We start from the raw sequence: 19941 nt of genomic DNA, 5'->3' as shown, positions 1-19941 counted from the left end.
GAATGGGTTAAGTTGCAAAGATGGTGTACATGCTTACCTTTTTGCAAGATCCGTAGTTGCCATCACACACAACTCTCTGTCTCCGTCTTTCAGGGGTGAAGGGGGAGCCAAAGCGGATGTAGTGTTTAGGGGTTGTGCAAATGTGGGGACTGTGGCTCAGGCCTGGCAGCATGTTCAGTGTTGTTGCCAATACAGTAGGATCTGTTGTGATGCGTAATGGCCGGTCATATGGGCAGTCTGGTCGCTCAACCTTGTCGTTCAACCATTCTGTAACCAAATACTGAAACAAAAGATGAGAAAAAGTTAAAACAAAAATCAGTAAATCACAGCAATTCATTGCAAATTTATAAACTCCTGGATTGTCCAGAATATACCATATATCCTGTCCCCAGGCTGGCCCATCCCTAATATATTTAGATTGGTGCACTGAGTTGTAGGCACTGAATTATGGAATTAAATCTAATTAGACATTCAATTCCTGTTTAACTACAGGATGTCGGTTAGCCTCAAGATCACCCATTTTCTTAACTTTTGGTTTTAAGCTGTGTCAAAGAGGAAAGGAGTATAACATTTCAGTAGATAGAGATTTACATGAAGTACAAATAGATGTTAACACTGTATATATTGTTCGATTCAAACGGTCCTCTTATGGCAAAGGAATTTAAGTTTATAGCTATAATAGACATTCTGGGTTGATCTGTAACCAGTGGCTACTTCAAGTGGGTTCAAACACCAGTGATGTCTGGTTGTAAGGGTCTGGCGGAAAAAAGGAACTCTGATTTTGAGAAACAAAAAGAAAGCCCAAGTGACTTAACATGGCAGGGCTCTGCAGCAACTGCTAGAACTATACAAATACTGAAGGTTTGAGTTGAAGCCTGGGTTGGTCCATTTGAAACAAAAAATAATCTGACACCAAAGTACTTTATGGGTGAGGAAGAGAAGCAGGGAATAGAGGCCAAGCACCATGGGTGCTCTCTCTAACAGATCTTAGAAGAAACTTTGTGATATCCGGCACCGACGGGACCGAGCTGTTGCCGATCTATCAAAACTGCCGGACAAACCAGCGTTAATGTTGAAGCTTACGGAGGTTTTCATCTCCGTATCTGACAACAAACACTGTTGCTTAGCAACAGCTTCTAAACAGTCGGCCCGTACCTTGGAAGCTTCTCTGTAGCTTAGCAACAGCTTCAGAGAGACTTTCCAGAGCCTGACTGTTGGAAAAAAAAAGCCACGAGAAGAAAAAAAACCTAACAAAACGGCTCCCGATTTCTGCCGGTAGATCGAGGTTTCTGGACATACAACCTCCGGATAAACCAAAGTTTCCTGTATATCATGACAATAAGGCCATATTGCTTGATGCAAAACTCACCACTAGGAAATGTCAGGAAGGTTGGACATTTACACCCATGCTGGAGTTCCGCTAGCTAGGGTAGGGTCCACCAAGGATCCGGGATAATAGTAAAACAAGAAAAAGTTTAAGGAAATTTCCAAAAATCACTATACCCCTTTCAGAACCCTCAAAAAATCTCATCCAGCACAGTCAAAGGCATATTCTGCATCTAAGCAAAGTGCTATCATAGAGCTTATGCATTTTGTTAGCCAGATGGCTGAAGCCAATGAATATCACTACAGATAAATCCTATATAATCGCCATGAATCAATTTGGTAATCAAATTATTTCAACGCAAGGCATATTTTGGAGTCAAAGTTTAATCAAGATATGTGGCTCACAATTAAGAGTCCCAATTGTTCTTTAATAATATAAATGGATATATGTACAGGAAACTTTGTGATATCCGGCACCGACGGGACCGGCGTGATGCCGATCTATGAAAACTTCCGGACAGACCAGCGCTAATGTTGAAGGATACGGATCTCCGTATCTGACAAACACTGTTGCTTAGCAACAGCTTGTAAACAGTCGGCCCGTACCTTGGAAGCGTCTCTGTAGCTTAGCAACAGCTTCAGAGAGGCTTTCCAGAGACTGACTGTTTAAAAAAATGCTAGGAGAAGGAAAAAAAAAAGAAAAAAAACCTAACAAAACAGCTGCTGATTTCTGCCGTTAGATTGAGGTTTCCGGCCATACAACCTCCGGATAAACCAAAGTCTCCTGTAATTGCATTCCACCAGGTTTTAGGGATGGTGCCAGTGTTTCATACATGCCTGAGGTGCATGATTCATATAAAGATTGGTTAAGAAACTGTCCAGGAATGGAGGAATGTAGTTTTCTCTGTACATCAAGATTATAAGAGTACGAACATAAGAAACAGGAGCAGAAGTAGGCTATACGGCCTCTCGAGCCTGCTCCACCATTCAATACGATCATGGCTGATCTTCAACCTCAACTCCACTTTCCTAGTCTTTCCCCATATCCCTTGATTCCTTTAAGGTTCAAAAATCTATCAATCTCAGCTTTAAATATACTTAACGACTGAGCATCCACAGCCCTCTGGGGTAGAGAATTCCAAAGATTCACATCCCTCTGAGTGAAGAAATTTCTCCTCATCTCAGCCCTAATCACAGCTGGTGCAGTCGGGAGAGCAGGAGGCCAGTAACTGGTGAGTTTAAAAGCTCACCTTTCGGGGGCTTTTTCTTTCACAGCTGGGGCAGTCGGGAGAGCAGGAGGCCAGTAACTGGTGAGTTTAAAAGCTCACCTTTCGGGGGCTTTTTCTTTCACAGCTGGGGCAGTCGGGAGAGCAGGAGGCCAGTAACTGGTGAGTTTAAAAGCTCACCTTTCGCGGGCTTTTTCTTTCACAGCTGGTGCAGTCGGGAGAGCAGGAGGCCAGTAACTGGTGAGTTTAAAAGCTCACCTTTCGGGGGCTTTTTCTTTCACAGCTGGGGCAGTCGGGAGAGCAGGAGGCCAGTAACTGGTGAGTTTAAAAGCTCACCTTTCGCGGGCTTTTTCTTTCACAGCTGGTGCAGTCGGGAGAGCAGGAGGCCAGTAACTGGTGAGTTTAAAAGCTCACCTTTCGGGGGCTTTTTCTTTCACAGCTGGGGCAGTCGGGAGAGCAGGAGGCCAGTGACTGGTGAGTTTAAAAGCTCACCTTTCGCGGGCTTTTTCTTTCACAGCTGGTGCAGTCGGGAGAGCAGGAGGCCAGTAACTGGTGAGTTTAAAAGCTCACCTTTCGGGGGCTTTTTCTTTCACAGCTGGGGCAGTCGGGAGAGCAGGAGGCCAGTAACTGGTGAGTTTAAAAGCTCACCTTTCGCGGGCTTTTTCTTTCACAGCTGGTGCAGTCGGGAGAGCAGGAGGCCAGTAACTGGTGAGTTTAAAAGCTCACCTTTCGGGGGCTTTTTCTTTCACAGCTGGGGCAGTCGGGAGAGCAGGAGGCCAGTAACTGGTGAGTTTAAAAGCTCACCTTTCGCGGGCTTTTTCTTTCACAGCTGGTACAGTCGGGAGAGCAGGAGGCCAGTAACTCTTATATAGGTGGAGCTGTTGCTAAACCCGAAACACTACAGTGTAGTGTCTCCCACCCTTCCACCTCCTCTAACCTTTTAGGGGTTAGGGGAAGTTGAAAAGGTAGGTTCAATTTATTTTATTTCAGGAGCCTAACCTAGGTGGAAAAGGTTCCAGGACAGGAGGTGGCAGTGAAAATACAACACCAGAAAACAGGTAGGTGACTGGTTGGTGAGTACTTTCACAAACTTATTCTAAGTAGAATTCAATAATTAAGCTAAATCGTAGTAAATAAAAGGGTATTGTAAGGGTTAAGTCATGGAAGGGCAGCTCGGACCCGTGTCATGCTCCTCCTGTGCCATGTGGGAAATCAGGGACACTGTCCCTGACAACTATGTGTGCAGGAAGTGTGTCCAGCTGCAGCTCCTAGCGGACCGCATGGCGGCGCTGGAGCTGCGAATGGACTCACTCTGGAGCATACGCGATGCTGAGGATGTTGTGGATAGCACATTCAGTGAGTTGGTCACACCGCAGGTAAAGGCTAGCTCAGACAGTAAATGGGTGACCAAAAGGCAGGGTAAAGGCAGGAAGGTAGTGCAGGAGTCACCTGCGGTCATCTCCCTCCAAAACAGGTTTACCGTTTTGGGTACTGTTGGGGGAGATGACTTATCAGGGGAAGGCACCAGCAGCCAGGTTCAGGGCACCATGACTGGCTCTGCTGCACAGAAGGGCGGGAAAAAGAGGGGTAGGGCTATAGTGATAGGGGATTCAATTGTAAGGGGGATAGATAGGAGTTTCTGTGGCCGAGACCGAGACTCCAAGATGGTATGTTGCCTCCCTGGTGCAAGGGTCAAGGATGTCTCGGAGCGGGTGCAGAGCATTCTGAAGGGGGAGGGGGATCAGCCAGTTGTCGTGGTACATGTAGGTACCAACGATGTAGGTAAAAAGAGGGAGGAGGTCCTACAAGCTGAATTTAGGGAGTTAGGAGCTAAATTGAAAAGTAGGACCTCAAAGGTAGTAATCTCTGGATTGCTACCAGTGCCACGAGCTAATAAGTTTAGAGAGAGTAAGATAGATAAGCTAAATACGTGGCTTGAGCAGTGGTGCAAGGGAGAGGGATTTAAATTCTTGAGGCATTGGAACCAGTTCTTGGGGAGGAGTGACCTGTACCAAGGGGACGGTCTACACCTGAACTGTGAGGGAGCCGATGTCCTCGGGGTAATATTTTCTAGGGCGGTTCGGGAGGATTTAAACTAATTTGGCAGGGGAATGGGAACCTAGGTAGTGGAAAAGAGGGAAGTCATATGAAGTCAGAAATAGATGGTAGAAAGGTGAGAAGCAATAAGCAAAGGAGAGAAACACAAAGGGCCAAACTAATTCATAATGAGAGTGTGAAAAAAGCAAGCCTGAAGGCTTTGTATCTTAATGCTAGAAGCATTAGGAACAAGGTGGATGAATTAGTTGTGGAAATAGAGGTAAACAAGTATGATTTGATTGGGATTACAGAAACGTGGCTGCAGGGTGGGCAAGGCTGGGAACTTAACGTCCAGGGATATACAATATTTAGGAAGGATCGGCAAAAAGGTAGGGGAGGTGGGGTAGCATTGCTGGTAAAGGAGGGGATTAATGCAATGGAAAGGAAGGATATTAACTCGGATGAAACGGAATCTGTATGGGTAGAAATGAGAAATAGCAAGGGGAGGAAAACGTTAGTGGGTGTGATATATAGGCCTCCAAATAGTAATATGGAGGTGAGGGAAGGCATAAAAAGGGAAATTAGAGAAGCGTGCGATAAGAGCACAGCTGTCATCATGGGTGACTTTAATTTACATATTGATTGGACTACCCAAATTAGTAAAAATTCTGAGGAGGAGGAATTCCTGGAATGTTTTCGGGACGGTTATCTGGACCAATATGTCGAGGAGCCGACTCGAGATCAGGCCATTTTAGACTGGGTATTGTGCAATGAGAAGGGACTTATCAGCAATCTTCTTGTACGAGGCCCCTTGGGTCAGAGCGATCATAATATGATCGAGCTCTCAGTCGAGATGGAGAGTGAGGAAATTGAATCAGAGACTAAGGTCCAGAACTTAAATAAAGGGAATTACGAGGGTATGAGACGGGAATTGGGTAAGATTGATTGGGTGGTGTTTCTGGGGGGATTGACAGTGGATAGACAATGGCAAGCATTCAAAGATAGAATGGAAGAATTCCAGAACATGTTTATACCGGTTTGGCATAAAAATAAACCTAAAAAGGTGACTCAACCGTGGATAACGAGGGAAATTAGGGACAGCATAAAATCAAAAAAAAGGGCATATCAACTGGCAAAAAAAAGCACCAGACCGGAAGATTGGGGGCAGTACAGGATACAGCAAAAGAGGACAAAGGGATTAATCAGGAAGGGGAAAATAGAATACGAAAGTAAACTTGCAGCAAACATAAAGACAGACTGCAAAAGCTTTTATCGGTATATCAGGAGGAAAAGACTGGTAAAATCCCAAGTCGGTCCCTTGCAGTCCGATTCGGGAGAATATATAATGGAGAATAAGGAAATGGCAGACCAATTAAACTCATACTTTGGTTCTGTATTCACAAAGGAGGACACAAATAACCTCCCAGGAATATCGGCAAACATAGGGACTAATGAGAGGGAGGAGCTGACAGAAATTAGTATCTCTAGGGATATGGTGTTGGGTAAGTTGAGGGGACTGAAGGCCGACAAATCCCCGGGGCCTGATAAACTACATCCTAGGGTACTTAAGGAGGTGGCCCTGGAGATAGCAGATGCTCTAAGGATCATCTTCCGGAACTCCATTGACTCGGGAACAGTACCCGTGGATTGGAGGGTAGCTAATGTTACCCCAATATTTAAAAAGGGGGGTAGAGAGAAAGCAGGGAATTATAGACCAGTAAGCCTTACATCGGTTGTGGGCAAAATGCTAGAGTCCATTATTAAGGATAAAATAGCGGAGCACTTGACAAATGGGGAAAGGATCGGACAGAGTCAACATGGATTTACAAAGGGTAAATCGTGTTTGACTAATCTGCTGGAATTTTTTGAGGAAGTAACTGGTAAAATAGATGGGGGAGAGCCAGTGGATGTGGTGTACCTTGACTTCCAGAAAGCCTTCGATAAGGTTCCACACAAAAGATTATCATGCAAAATTAAGGCTCATGGGATTGGGGGCAAAGTATTAACGTGGATAGAGAACTGGCTGGCGGATAGAAAACAGAGAGTTGGAATAAACGGCTCGTTTTCGGAGTGGCAGGCAGTGACCAGCGGGGTGCCGCAAGGATCTGTCCTGGGACCCCAGCTGTTCACAATATATATAAATGATCTGGATCAGGGAATTGGATGCAATATTTCCAAATTCGCTGACGACACTAAACTAGGAGGAGGGGTGGGCTCTGATGAGGATGTCAGGAGGCTACAGTGCGATTTGGACAGGTTGGGGGAATGGGCGGATACGTGGCAGATGCACTACAATGTGGATAAATGCGAGGTTATCCACTTTGGGGGTAAAAACAGGAGGGTAGATTATTATCTAAATGGCAATAGATTGGGAGATGGGGAAGTGCAGAGGGACCTGGGTGTTCTTGTGCACCAGTCACTGAAGGAGAGCATGCAGGTGCAACAGGCGATTAAGAAGGCAAATGGTATGTTGGCCTTCATATCAAGGGGGTTCGAGTATAGGAATAGGGATACCTTACTACAGCTGTACAAGGTGCTGGTGAGACCGCATCTGGAGTATTGTGTACAGTTTTGGTCGCCCCATCTGCGGAAGGATGTTCTTGCCATGGAAAGAGTGCAACGGCGATTCACCAGGCTGATACCTGGAATGGCGGGAATGACCTACGAAGAGAGATTAAATAGTTTGGGCTTGTACTCACTGGAGTTTAGAAGATTGAGAGGGGATCTCATCGAAACATATAAAATTATGGCAGGCCTGGACAGGCTGAATTCAGAGAGAATGTTTCCAATGGCCGGGGAGCACAGAACCAGGGGCCACAGTCTAAAAATAGCGGGCAAATCATTTAAAACAGAGATGAGGAAGAATTTCTTCACTCAAAGAGTGGTGAGCCTGTGGAATTCCCTGCCACAGAGGGCTGTGAAGGCTAATTCAATAAATATTTTCAAGAGAGAATTGGATATATTTCTGAAGGCTAAGGGGATTAAGGGTTACGGAGAAAAGGCGGGGACGGGGTACTGAACTGGTAAGATCGGCTATGATCTCAGACGAAGATCAGCCATGATCTCATTGAATGGCGGAGCAGGCTCGAAGGGCCGAATGGCCTACTCCTGTTCCTATCTCTATGTTTTCTATGTAAATGGCCAACCACTTATCCTGAGACTATGCCCCCTAGTTCTGGACTCTCCAGCCAGTGGAAACAGCCTCTCAGCATCTACCCTGTCAAGCCATCTCAGAATCTTGTATTTTTCAACGAGGTCACATCTCATTCTTCTAAACTCGAGAGTATAGGACCATTCTACTCAATCTCTCCTCATAGGAATCAATATAGTGAACTTTCATTGCACCCCCTCCAAGGCAAGTATATCTTTTCTTCAGTATGGGGATCAAAACTGTAACCAAAACTATAAACCGGTATGACCTCTTACATCATGATCAAGGAGTTCAGTTTAGGTTTCTCAACTCAGTTATAGAAAAGGGAGCTCAGCCAGATCACACTTACACACACAGACTTACCCTTTTCGTTTTAGGATACTTGAGATTGGTTCGATTTGTTTGGGGGGCAATAGCAGTTCCTGATGTGGTCTCCACTCCTGGGACTCCTACAGTTGCCACACCTTCTGTAGATGTAGAGTCTGCCACGACAGCCCCTGTTGCTCCCTCCTCGACTGCTACCACTGGTGCTGGTTCTGATTGGCTGCTTGCTTGTCGCTGTCGACGTAGTCGCTGTGCTGAACTGGAGCGATAGCGCGAGAAACGATTTTTGGGTCTGGGCTTGGTTGGTTTTGATGCAGGAGGTTTAACGGGCTTCTCTGGAACTTGCTCCTATATTTTAAAGACGTAGGATAATTAACCAAAAAAAAACCAGGCTCTTCAAGTAAACAGTATACATTCTATAATCCAAAAACTTATTAATGAGTCCCTCATTAAAATAATTAATTGTTGGATCTATACCAGGAATTGTACTGTCAAACACAGACTAACGATGACACACTGAACAGATTGGGAGTGTATGGCCAGTGATATCAGACCAAGAAAAAAACTAATAAAATAGAATTGGCCTCTAATTTTTCATTTATTTATTTTTTGAGTGTGACACCCCTTAATAGCCTTTCCTCACGTAACACACCTCCTGTAGTGAAGGGCAGCCCAGTAAAGGCTTGCCATCTAATTTCTTTCTTCCCTACAGCAGTGCAATAATTAGGAACTCAGCATGACAGGGGAAATGGAGTCTTTGTCCCAACTGTTTCTATGTACTGTGCTACATTGCCAAAGTTCAAATGCTGACTTAAGGACAGTGCAGTGTAAGTCAACCAGAAAACAGTTACTTCAGTTCTGGGATTTGGATTTGAACCCAACACAGATTAATGGGATTAAGAAAGAAATTAATGTGGATAGTCTTAACCTCACCTGCTTGTGAGCACAAATCCCATTATTTTATAGCAGTTTACAATCATATTCAAAAGGCTTTAAGATGGATGATACGGAAATAGAAATATATCTGACCAGGAATGTGGGAGTTGGACACATCAGCTAGTTCTTCTGTACAAATATCCCTCATCCTGAAGAACGTGAAGACACAATCTTCAATGCAGACTTCTGTTGAACCTATTTTAATGCTAAAGTAACATATGAATCACTAGGATTGGCACTCACCAACTAGCTACTCTACCTGAGCTGCTCCAGATCAGCGTGAAGTTAAAAGCTCACCAAATTCAAGGTATTTATTCAGAAATCATGGAAACTTAAAAACACTGCTCATTTTTGACCTCCTCTTGCACGTTTTTATATGAATTTCCTTTTCTTCCATCCCTTATGTATCATACCAGGCACCATTTCCCAGCTGCTATGTGCTGTTCTCTCTTGATACGCTTTAACTCTGCCCAATGACTATCCTGCAGCAGATAGTAAAATCACCTTAAGCTTGAAACAGAGACTTGAATTCACTGGGTAAAAAAATATCCTGACTGGTGTTTTTAGTTGTGTAATGGCCACACTTAGTCTGCCCAGATGTATGCCAATCTCAACAGATGTTACAAAGAAATCTTTTCACTCTGCCCATTCAGTTTATTTTGTAGACACAAGGAAACTTTGATTTCCCCCCCTCATATATCGTGTATACTAATGCAGAAGTGGAGATGTTGCCTATGCAAATGATCAAACACAACTTTCCCAGCACTCTGATCCAAAATAAATCCTCACTATTATACAAGTGCAAATGCAAGACCAGTCAGCTCCTGTCAGCTAGCTGGTTACCCACTCTCAAACTGCTAAACTGCACCAGCCAGTTGACATATATATGTATATAAATAAAACTTACTGACCAGAACACCTTTACCGGGTGTCTTACATGGTCATTTGCTTCTAAATTATGCAATTTCTATTCGACCCACCCCTTCAAAAAGCACAGGCAACTTTTCTCCCAGTATCAGGAATAGTAATTATGGCATGTTCCTCTGAGGGTTTGCAGTGTGTTTTGACCACTGGAGTGCTCCTATACATTCTTTAGAAACATGCAACAGCAACACCCAATGGCAGTTAATCGAAACTGCACAAACCAATTACATTTTTACTTTACTTAAAATTTCTCTCTTTGAAGGTCTATATTCAGATGAGGAAAAGCTGAATTCTGAAAAATAATGTGTGTTACCACTGACAAACACTCGACAGATTTCTAACTGTGGCGTAGAGTGAAAAATAAATCAAATTCACATTCTTGCTGCCTTCAATGAAAAGTTACAGCATGAAGTCTCTCAATCATTGCTTCAACTCATAGAAGTTGTTTTTTTTTTAAGGAAGTCATTTCATTTTCTTTCTTCTGCTTACATACTATATAGTTACCCAGTTTCAAAATCTACTATATATACACATGTATTCCAGAACGGCCCTACTGAAAACCTTGTGTGATTGTTGGCTCAAGGTCGTGCAGTTTCTACTCCACCCACCCCTCCCAAAAGTACAAGCGTACTCCAAGAAAAGGGTAGTTACGCAATGGGGTACAGAACAGGATCCTTTGGGTGACACTCACCCAATTCTTTCTTCCTTCCATAGAAAAAGTACCAAACATCCATTTGACTTATTCTGTAAAAAGTTCATTTTCACATGTACCGCAAGATAGCAAGAAGTCTTTTACACAGCCAAATCTCGAGAAGTACCATATACACTCTCATGCAAGACTAGATATTTATGTTGATAGCAAAATGACAAAGTCTTGACAAAGGGTTGGACCCGAAACGTTCTCTCCACGGATGTTGCCTGGCCTGCTGAGTTTTTCCAGCATTTCCTGTTGTTATTTTAGATATTTATGTCCCTGCGTGGGCCTAAAAGTAAGAGGTTCTCTTATATGCAGATCATATCCACCCTCTGGTATTTCCCCTATAGGAGAGCAATTTCTCGATGGACTATGGATCCAACAGCAGCACCATACCAGTGAATTCCTAATAGCTGCTGCCCTGCTCCACTTCTCCAATATTGTGATATCCAAGTGGCAACTTTGCCTCACAACTCCAGTCTAGGTTGGTGATGTAGATGTAAAATCACAGATAGGTCAGAAAGATAGACACAGGGGTGAAGATATTTAAAGTTAACAGGGGAAGCCTGGGCAAAACAGAAGGGGGGGGAAGAGTTGCCATTTAAATATCACAGCATTGGAACACCACTGGATTAACAGCTAATAGAAATGCAATACTTGAGGAAACAGAGGAAATGTATTTGCGGCAAACAGCTGACAACGGTGAGATAAAAGTTTTGTAAATTTAATCCCCGCTTTATACAAGAGTCATGGAATTTTTGGATGTCAGTTTATATACGATTAGATATGGTAGCTTATTAAAAAAAAATATTTTCTCTGGATTACTGCTTCTGTCCAAATTTGACTGATGTTCATTTTCAGTGGAACATTGAGGGATGCCATATGTGAAGTACATCATGTCAAATACATATGGCATGTGAAAATTTAACTGGTTTTTAGGTGCACGCAGTGTACCAGTTTGATAATATTTTATAATTATATACACTAAAAATATATATATTTATATATATAGCATATACAAAGTCTGTGCTTAGGTATTTGAAGATGCGATTTAGAAAATACAATTCCATACCCAATAAATACACTCTGCGTATATCTCTAAAGTTTGGGTTAGTAAGAGATATGTGAGCGGAACTTTTTCCACAGACTTATCACAAGTTACTTAAGTATCTTGACAGTGTCAGAGTGCCTAAGTCATTGGGGCACCTGCTTCACATTTGTGAGTTTTTAGACAAGTGCTGGCTGACACACAACATCACCTGCTACAAACATGATACAAATGGATCTCTACTTGACCCTTCTGACATGTCAGTGAAGTGTTTGGAACTGCACGTCAATCAATAATCAGATAGCTTCTCTGAATGTGAAGCAGATAATAAGCTTCTCCGTATTGTCTTCCCACCCAATTGTATGTGCTTGTTTTAATTAAAATACACAAAAGATAACCATGCCTTGCAGGTTTATCTTTACTTGTCAAACAATCGTCCTTCACACGCTGAAGTAAAATGACATTGGGCCATTTTCTACCAGGTGCCAGTTCAATCTAGCAGTGGTAACAGGATGTGAGATAAAGAAATACATGATTCCAGTGGAAAAGTGAAATATCTCAACCATTCCCCTTATATTCATAAAACATAAGGGCCTAATAACATCCTCGCAATTTTCACCAATTTCCCCACAATTCCTATTTGCTTTTTGTTTGCCAAAGAGTAGCAAAAAGATGTCATGTCATGTCACGAGAGCTTGGCAACAAGTTTCACTCGCTCTCGGTATGGATTAGATTGATGGAATTACTGCCTGACCTCTGCTAAAGAGATGAGGAGCAAGGACTGCTGATCATCTCACTAGCCATCTCCATTTTCAACTGGCTAAACCCCGAACAACAAATTATGAAGCAAAGTTGGCTTGCTCACTCCCACAGTTGCAAGTGTCTGAGCAAAACCCATACCCCCCCCCCCCCACTGAAGCACAGAACACTACTAGACAATTAGCACCAAGAAAATCCTAATCTTCTCTGCTCAATGTTTGAAATAAAGAGTAGATTTGCCTTTCTAAATCTAGGCTTTATTAACCTTAAAAACCCAGCAGCACATCTTCAACACCCAGTCCCAACCAAGGCTGTAGAGAACTGAATTTAAGATGGCCACCACAAATCACATGACATCAACTACCAATGAGTTTACAGCATATATCTCAAGGCAGGAAACAGGCAACCACTTACAATGCTTCTTACAAAACAAGCATAATCACCACAATGTTGTAATAGCAACTCTAATTAAACTTTTCTCACGCTGCTTTGGCCCACTTGCCATTTTTAATTCTCTGCTTACCCCTAGCTGTGAAGTTCGCCGTGTGCTTACCCCTGCAAGCACAGGCTGTGGTGTTCTTGCCCCACTGGGCAGCGGTTCTTCTGCTGCAGGCTCCAGTTTCACCTCCTCCACCTCTGTGGTCGGAGTCTCCGGGTTGACGTCGGCACCAGGGTGACTGGCGCTGCGCTCAACCACCTGTTCGCGCCTTTTCTTTCTCTTCTCTAGGTTCTCAAATACCTGCATGATGGCGTCCATCTTCCGCTGCTCCCGCGACTGTGAACAATGAGCGTCAGAGAAAACAAAAAACATAAACAAACCACTCAGGATCAAAATCTTACCCTCAACAACTTACTTCCTCTCATAGCTCTCCGTGTGCAAACATACTGTTCAGTTCCTAGGGGTCAAACAGTTTTTCTGGATCACCAGTCTTGATAGAACAATCATAAGCACTCTAGATTACTGCTACAATTCTTAGCATTCTGTCTACTTTCCTTTTGTTGTTACTCTCTATCACTGTGCCACTATATTTCTCTAGATCAATACTAGCTCATCATGGCGGCAACAAAAACAAAATACGCTCAAAGCAGATAAAAGTATTTCCTCCCCCCCCACCCAACCTGAAACAGCATGTACACCCACTGCACTGCTGGACTTACTTTCCACTCAGCTGGCCCAAAAGATTGTAAATTTCAGACTTCAACCAGTAGAACTGTGCCAATTTCGATACACGACAAGCTCCCCAAGGAGTAAAAGCTCCCTCTTCTGTCCATGCAGGGCTCTCAAGAGGCTAATGCGCCATATCCATCCACACCGACGCTCCCAGGTGGCAAGCACGACGTGTTCTGTCCATGTTGGCACTCTCAGGTGGCAAATTTTCCATCCAGATCAAATTCTCAATACTTCAAGAGATTTTAAAGAGACACAAGATCCCACAAGAGTGTACTGGAGATTGGATTCGGGCACTCCTGGGCTCTCTCTTGGATTTTGCAACCTAGATGCGCTCGAGGTCTTGATGGACTCTCTAGGATCTATCATGTTCTAAATCATCAAAAATCAAAGGTTTCCCACTTGACATGTAGAGTAAAGGTTACAAGCACAAGAGTGTACAATCAGAACAGTTTTTATTAAGGGAGGTGGGGTCGAGCATGGAAAGACCATGCAAAGGCGAATGGTCTTCAAACAGGCATTCCTAATTAGACTGGTTAAGAGGAGCGAATATAAAGCTGCACTATTCAAAGGTTTCAAATAAGCCAAAAACTGAGATTAAGACCTCAACAGATTAGTTGCCCAAACCCTGCGCGTTACACACTTCCAACTTGTATTTAAATAAGACATGCAGTTTGGATCTCCTGTTGGCACTGCTATGTGCCATATTATAGGCATTGCGTCGCGTGACCAAGGGGGGATTTTAAATCATGATACTGGATCTAAGTTTTCATGGTGTCAAATGACAAAAGAGTATTTTACTGAGAAATAACACTCAGTTTTAGAGTCTGTTATACATTGTTTTCTATGTTACTGGGCGCAGCATACCAGCATATATTATATTAAGCTTTAAAGGTATATCACTCCAATATATAAAATGTAATAATACATTGTGTTAGAGTGTAACACACCTGCATATATACAATATCTAACAGACGTAACTTGCCAGAGGCAAATCACCCCTGTGCAAACCAGGATTGAGATGTGATTGTTAATCTTCCTCAGGTTTAGGCACAACACACAGTTCACAGGTTTACAAAGAGACGAATGATGCTTTAATGATCTGCACCGATCCTGTTTGATATTACTGAGCTTATTTAATATCTTTGCCAGTTTGGGAACAGTAAGTTGAATATACCATGGAGTGGCAATTCCCCATTGGTGAGTTGCCAATCTTAGTCACTATCAGAAGATGATGTTTTCCCAGAGGGTGGACAGGACAGGCAATCAGTTGAGATTTAAGAATAGGTTAGCTAGCTGTACTCTCACAGTAAGGAATAATGACTAGCATGAGCAAATCTACAAGAGGAATAGAAAATAATTTCATAGAATCATACAACACAGAAGGCGGCCATTCGGTCCATCATGTCTGTGCCGGCTCTTTGAAAGATCTATCAATTAGTCCCACTCCACTGCTCTCTCCCCATAGCCCTGCAAATTTCTCCTTTTCAAGTATATATCCAATTCCCTTTTGAAAAAGTTACTGTTGAATCTGCTTCAACCACCCTTGCAGGTAGTGCATTCCAGATCGTAATAAAGCGCTGCGTGAAAAAAAAATTCTCATTTTCTTCTTGGATATTTTGCCAATGATCTTAAATCTGTGTCCTCTGGTATCCGACCCTCCTACCTGTGGAAACAGTTTCTCGCATGCTACTCGAGCAAAACCCCATATAACTTATTTTGTTTGTGGCCTAAAGAGGAAAAGACTTTTCTAGAAAGCAAATCAGCAACTAGACAGATCTATTTCCCAATTTGTTTCTCTCCCCACAGATGCTGCCTGACCTGCTGAGTATTTCAGCATTTTCTGTTTATATTTCAGATTTCCTTTATCTGCAGTATTTTGCCTTTGAACTAGACAGATCAATTCAGCTAAAAACTAATGGAGAGTGAGATCCTGTTGGGGCGATTAATAATCGCAGAGAACAGCACGACAGCTGCAATGAAATAGCATTACCAATATAGGGAGAAGATTTATTTACATCTGAAACAGACAATCACGTTTCCAACATGAGCAATCTATTCATGCAGCAGAAGGAAGTGTCATCACATGCTGACAGCAGCTCAAGTTTCTGTTGGCAAGATCAGGATGGACCGATTTATTACTCAAGCCAGACATAACGCACATACAAAACAGCAGGGCTGGATTATGTTAAATATACAAGTGAGGGATTCTGACCATATCTGAAGCTGCCATTATGTGGGAAGAGGGGCAGGCAGGCAGGGAGACACAACTTGCGGAATACAGCCAGGGTATGGCAGTGTGATGGTTATGGTCCTGGACTAGCAGATCAGAGTTTGAGTGTTCAAATCCCACCATGGCAAGTTGTGAAATTGAATTCGATAAATCTGGCAATTTGTGGCCTAGCACCAGGGGGAAACAAAAGACCATGAAAGCTCATGCATTGTCACAATAACATTCTTCAGGAAAAGGAACGCGACTCCAGTCCAACAACACATGGTTGATCTTTAATGCCCTCTGAAGTGGTGTAACAAGCACTACCACCTTCTCGGGGCAACTAGGGACGGGCAATTAATATAGCCTTACCGGTGATGCCCACATCCCCAGAACAAATAAAGAAAGATGGGCTTATAGGATTGCGTCTACGTGTCTCAGCTGTAAGATTCTGGGTTTCCCAAAGGAAGTATAAGCCAGAAAAGATACATTTCTATTTCGGTTGATTAGTGGTAATAAGGATGATAGTAGCCCTTTTCACGTATGTTTGCTTAACTGAGATCAATAGACTAACAACCAGTATCAAAATCGATTTTGAAATTGTCCCATTGATAAAAATGACCAATCTAGCCAGTTTACCACAGCAAGATGCATATTTCATTATCAGAGTTAACATGGAGACATAATAATCTCTATACAATACTGCCTGATGTCTGACAAAGAAACCTACATTATACCAACACTCAGATTGCTAACATTATACTGACACATAAAGAGGGGAACATCCCTAACCATGTCAGCATTCTTGTTCAAATGTATGGCTCCGTCCCTCCCATAGACAGCACTGCCCTGTGCAAGTGCACTGTCCCCTTCCCAGACGTTGCTTCGGCTGAGTAAACACACCTGCCAGTTAAACCCCGCTCCCAACCAGCTGCTCCTGTTCAAACACAGGCCTTCACAGAAAGTCTTTCCAGTTATGTTAGGACCCATCACATATGGTTCTCTCAACTGAAATCACTGTTATTTCTCCTATTCACACATTGTTTTCCCTTGTGCAAATACATCCTATCTTTCCCCTTCCCCTGACTGTCTCCATTGTACAAACCCACTTTTCTCTCTCCTAAATACAGCTCTCTGTACAAGTGCCCTAATCTTTCTTTCCTCATATCCAATGGCTATCACATTTGGGAACACGCCATTCCTTCCAACCCTTTCCTCACACACAGCTTCATGACAGAAGGGCACCATTCTCCTTCCCACACCTATATTTACTGTGGCCAAAGCACGCTCTCTTGTACTGCATTGCTAAGTCCATAATAAGAGTGTGCATGACTTCTAGCTGTTGAGAAATTTCTCATCTCTACATTATGACTCTGTATGTCCCTTACCAGTTTATTTTGTGCTAATGCACGGAGCTGTTCATCCATTTCCGACTCCTCGTTTTCTTCTTCTACTTTTATTCGATCTTCTTCACCGGGCCCTTCCTGTTTACAGAAAATGAGGTAAACACAGGTGAGTAGTATTGCAAAAAAACTGCTAATACAGCACCACAATGGCAGCACTGATGTGTGCAGCTCAATGCCACCCACGAAGCATAAACTATTATTTTACTGCCCACAAAGACATCACCTGTGTCACAGCCCTTCCTTGTGACATCATAAAACAATTCAACCACCTACAGTAGCAAGCTTTTGCTTGAAGCAACTATTTACTTTTTCCTTCCTTACTTGTATAAACAAAATAGCAGGTTTAAAATTCTCACACTTTGACAAGTGAGGATCAACTCACAAATGCATTGATTATGAGTTGAGGTCATCCATTTCAAACCCCAGAAAAATTAGCCTAAATTGTTTTCTGGTGCAAATTTTTGCATTGTGTGTTATAACACTGGAGATAAAACCATGCTTCTCCAGTTATTTTCCTGCACAGGATACATATGCCAACTAGATATAATATATTTCTCAGATTGATCTGACTAATTCCTGCACAATAAATGAGATCACAAGGGTTTTGTAATGTTGTATTCCACCATTGGATAAATGCTGTATCCACCACTGGATAAATGTTGTATCCAATGGGTTCCCAATATTGTTCCGACATGTGGTATAATTAGATGTACTTTTAAAAAAAAAAACTTGCTCTCAATGTTAATCGTTAAGTCAAGCATTGAGCAACATCATGTTAGAATCATAGACATTTACAGCACAGGAGGAGGCCATTCGGCCCATCGTGTCTGCGCCGGTCAAAAAAGAGCTATCCAACCGAATTCCACTTTCCAGCTCTTGGTCCGTAGCCTTGTAGGTTACGGCTCTTCAAGTGCATATCCAAGTACTTTTTAAATGTGATAAAGGTTTCTGCCTCTACCAGCCTTTCAGGCAGTGCATTCCTGACCCCCAACTCCCCTCTAATTCTTCTATCAATTACTTTAAATCTATGTCCCCTGGTTATTGACCTCTCTAAGGAAAATGGGTGCTTCCAAGCCACTCTATCCAGGCCCTTCATAATTTTATACGCCTCACTTGAGTCTCCCCTCAGCCTCCTCTGTTCCAAAGAAAACAACCCCAGCCTATCCAATCTTTCCTTAGAGCTAAAATTCTCCAGTCCTGGCAACACCCTCGTAAATGTCCTCTGTAACCTCTCTAGCGCAATCACATCTTTCCTGTAATGTGGTGACCAGGACTGTATGCAGTACTCTAGCTGTGGCCTAACTAGTGTTTTATACAGCTCTAGCATAACCTCTCTGCTCTTATATTCTATGCCTTGGCTAATAGAGGAAAGTATCCAGTATGCCTTCTTAACCATCTTATCTACCTGTCCTGCTACCTTCAGGAATCTATGGACACGCACTCCAAGGTCCCTCTGTTGCTCTACATTTCTTAGTATCCTACCATTTATTGTGTATTCTTTTGCCTTGTTAGCCCTCCCCAAATGCATTACCTCACACTTCTCCAGATTGAATTCCATTTGCCACTTTTCTGCCCACCTGATTAGTCCATTGATATCTTCAGGCGGAGGTTGGGGATGGCATTAAAAGGGAAATTAAAGAAGCGTGCAATAAGGGCACAGCAGTCATCATGGGTGACTTTAATCTACATATAGATTGGGCCAACCAAATTAGTAACAATACTGTGGAGGAGGAATTCCTGGAGTGTTTACAGGATGGTTTCCTGGACCAATATGTTGAGGAACCAACCAGAGATCAGGCCATCTTAGACTGGGTATTATGTAACGAGAAAGGATTAATTAGCAATCTTGTTGCACGAGGCCCCTTCGGTCGGAGCGATCATAATATGATCGAATTCTTCGTTAAGATGGAGAATCAAGTAGTTGACTCAGGGACTAGGGTCCTCAATTTAAATAAAGGAAACTACGATGGTCTGAGGAGCGAGTTGGGTAGGATTGATTGGGGAATGGCACTCAAAGGGTTGATGGTGGATAGGCAATGGCAAACATTCAAAGACCGAATGGATGAGCTACAGAATTTGTTCATCCCAGTTTGGCATAAAAATAAAACAAAAAAAGGTGACTCTACCGTGGCTAACAAGGGAAATTAGGGAAAGCATAAGATCCAAGGAAAGGACATATAAATTGGCCAGAAAAGGCAATAATCCTGAGGATTGGGAGCAGTTTAGGATTCAACAAAGGAGGACAAAGGGATTAATTAAGAAAGGGAAAATAGAATATGAGAGTAAGCTTGCAGGGAACATAAAAACTGACTGTAAAAGCTTTTATAGATATGTGAAGAGAAAAAGATTGGTGAAGTCAAGCGTAGGTCCCTTGCAGTCAGAATCAGGGGAATTTATAATGGGGAGCAAAGAAATGGCAGACCAACGAAATACATATTTTGGTTCTGTCTTCACAAAGGAGGACACAAATAACCTCCCAGAGATGCCGAGGAACATAGGGTCTGATGAAAGGGTGGAACTGAAAGAAATCAGTATTTGTAGGGAAATGGTGTTAGGAAAATTGATGGGACTGAAGGCCGATAAATCCCCAGGGCCTGATAATCTACATCCCAGGGTGCTTAAGGAAGTGGCCCTAGAAATAGTAGATGCATTGCTGGTCATCTTCCAGAACTCGATAGACTCTGGAACAGTACCCATGGATTGGAGGGTAGCTAATGTTACCCCACTATT

The 19941-nt window shown here is 42.9% G+C and overlaps 1 protein-coding gene across 4 annotated transcripts in view; it reads right to left on the bottom strand.

Moving 5' to 3' along the window:
* The window catches only part of setd5 (SET domain containing 5), a 98701-nt gene that overhangs the window by 34702 nt on the left and 44058 nt on the right, over window positions 1–19941 (bottom strand). For 3 of the 4 annotated variants that reach the window (XR_015080066.1, XM_086001933.1, XM_086001934.1), the window contains exons 12-16: window positions 17194–17289; window positions 12949–13200; window positions 8104–8412; window positions 7104–7250; window positions 38–280 (exon numbers count right to left, since the gene is read on the bottom strand). Coding sequence is in view for 3 of the 4 variants with exons in the window: in XM_086001933.1 (XP_085858059.1) it covers window positions 38–280; window positions 7104–7250; window positions 8104–8412; window positions 12949–13200; window positions 17194–17289 (1047 nt within the window). In the remaining variant the exon portion in view is untranslated. The remainder of the gene's footprint in view (window positions 1–37; window positions 281–7103; window positions 7251–8103; window positions 8413–12948; window positions 13201–17193; window positions 17290–19941) is intronic. The other variant, XM_086001935.1, reaches the window with a different exon arrangement.

The sequence above is a fragment of the Somniosus microcephalus genome, chromosome 11, assembly GCF_052327205.1.
Source record: "Somniosus microcephalus isolate GS21.2 chromosome 11, FLI_Smic_1.0, whole genome shotgun sequence".
In the NCBI taxonomy this organism is placed as follows: Eukaryota; Metazoa; Chordata; class Chondrichthyes; order Squaliformes; family Somniosidae; genus Somniosus; species Somniosus microcephalus.
Note: the sequence above shows the minus strand (reverse complement) of the source record. Positions and strands in the feature narration are given on the sequence as shown.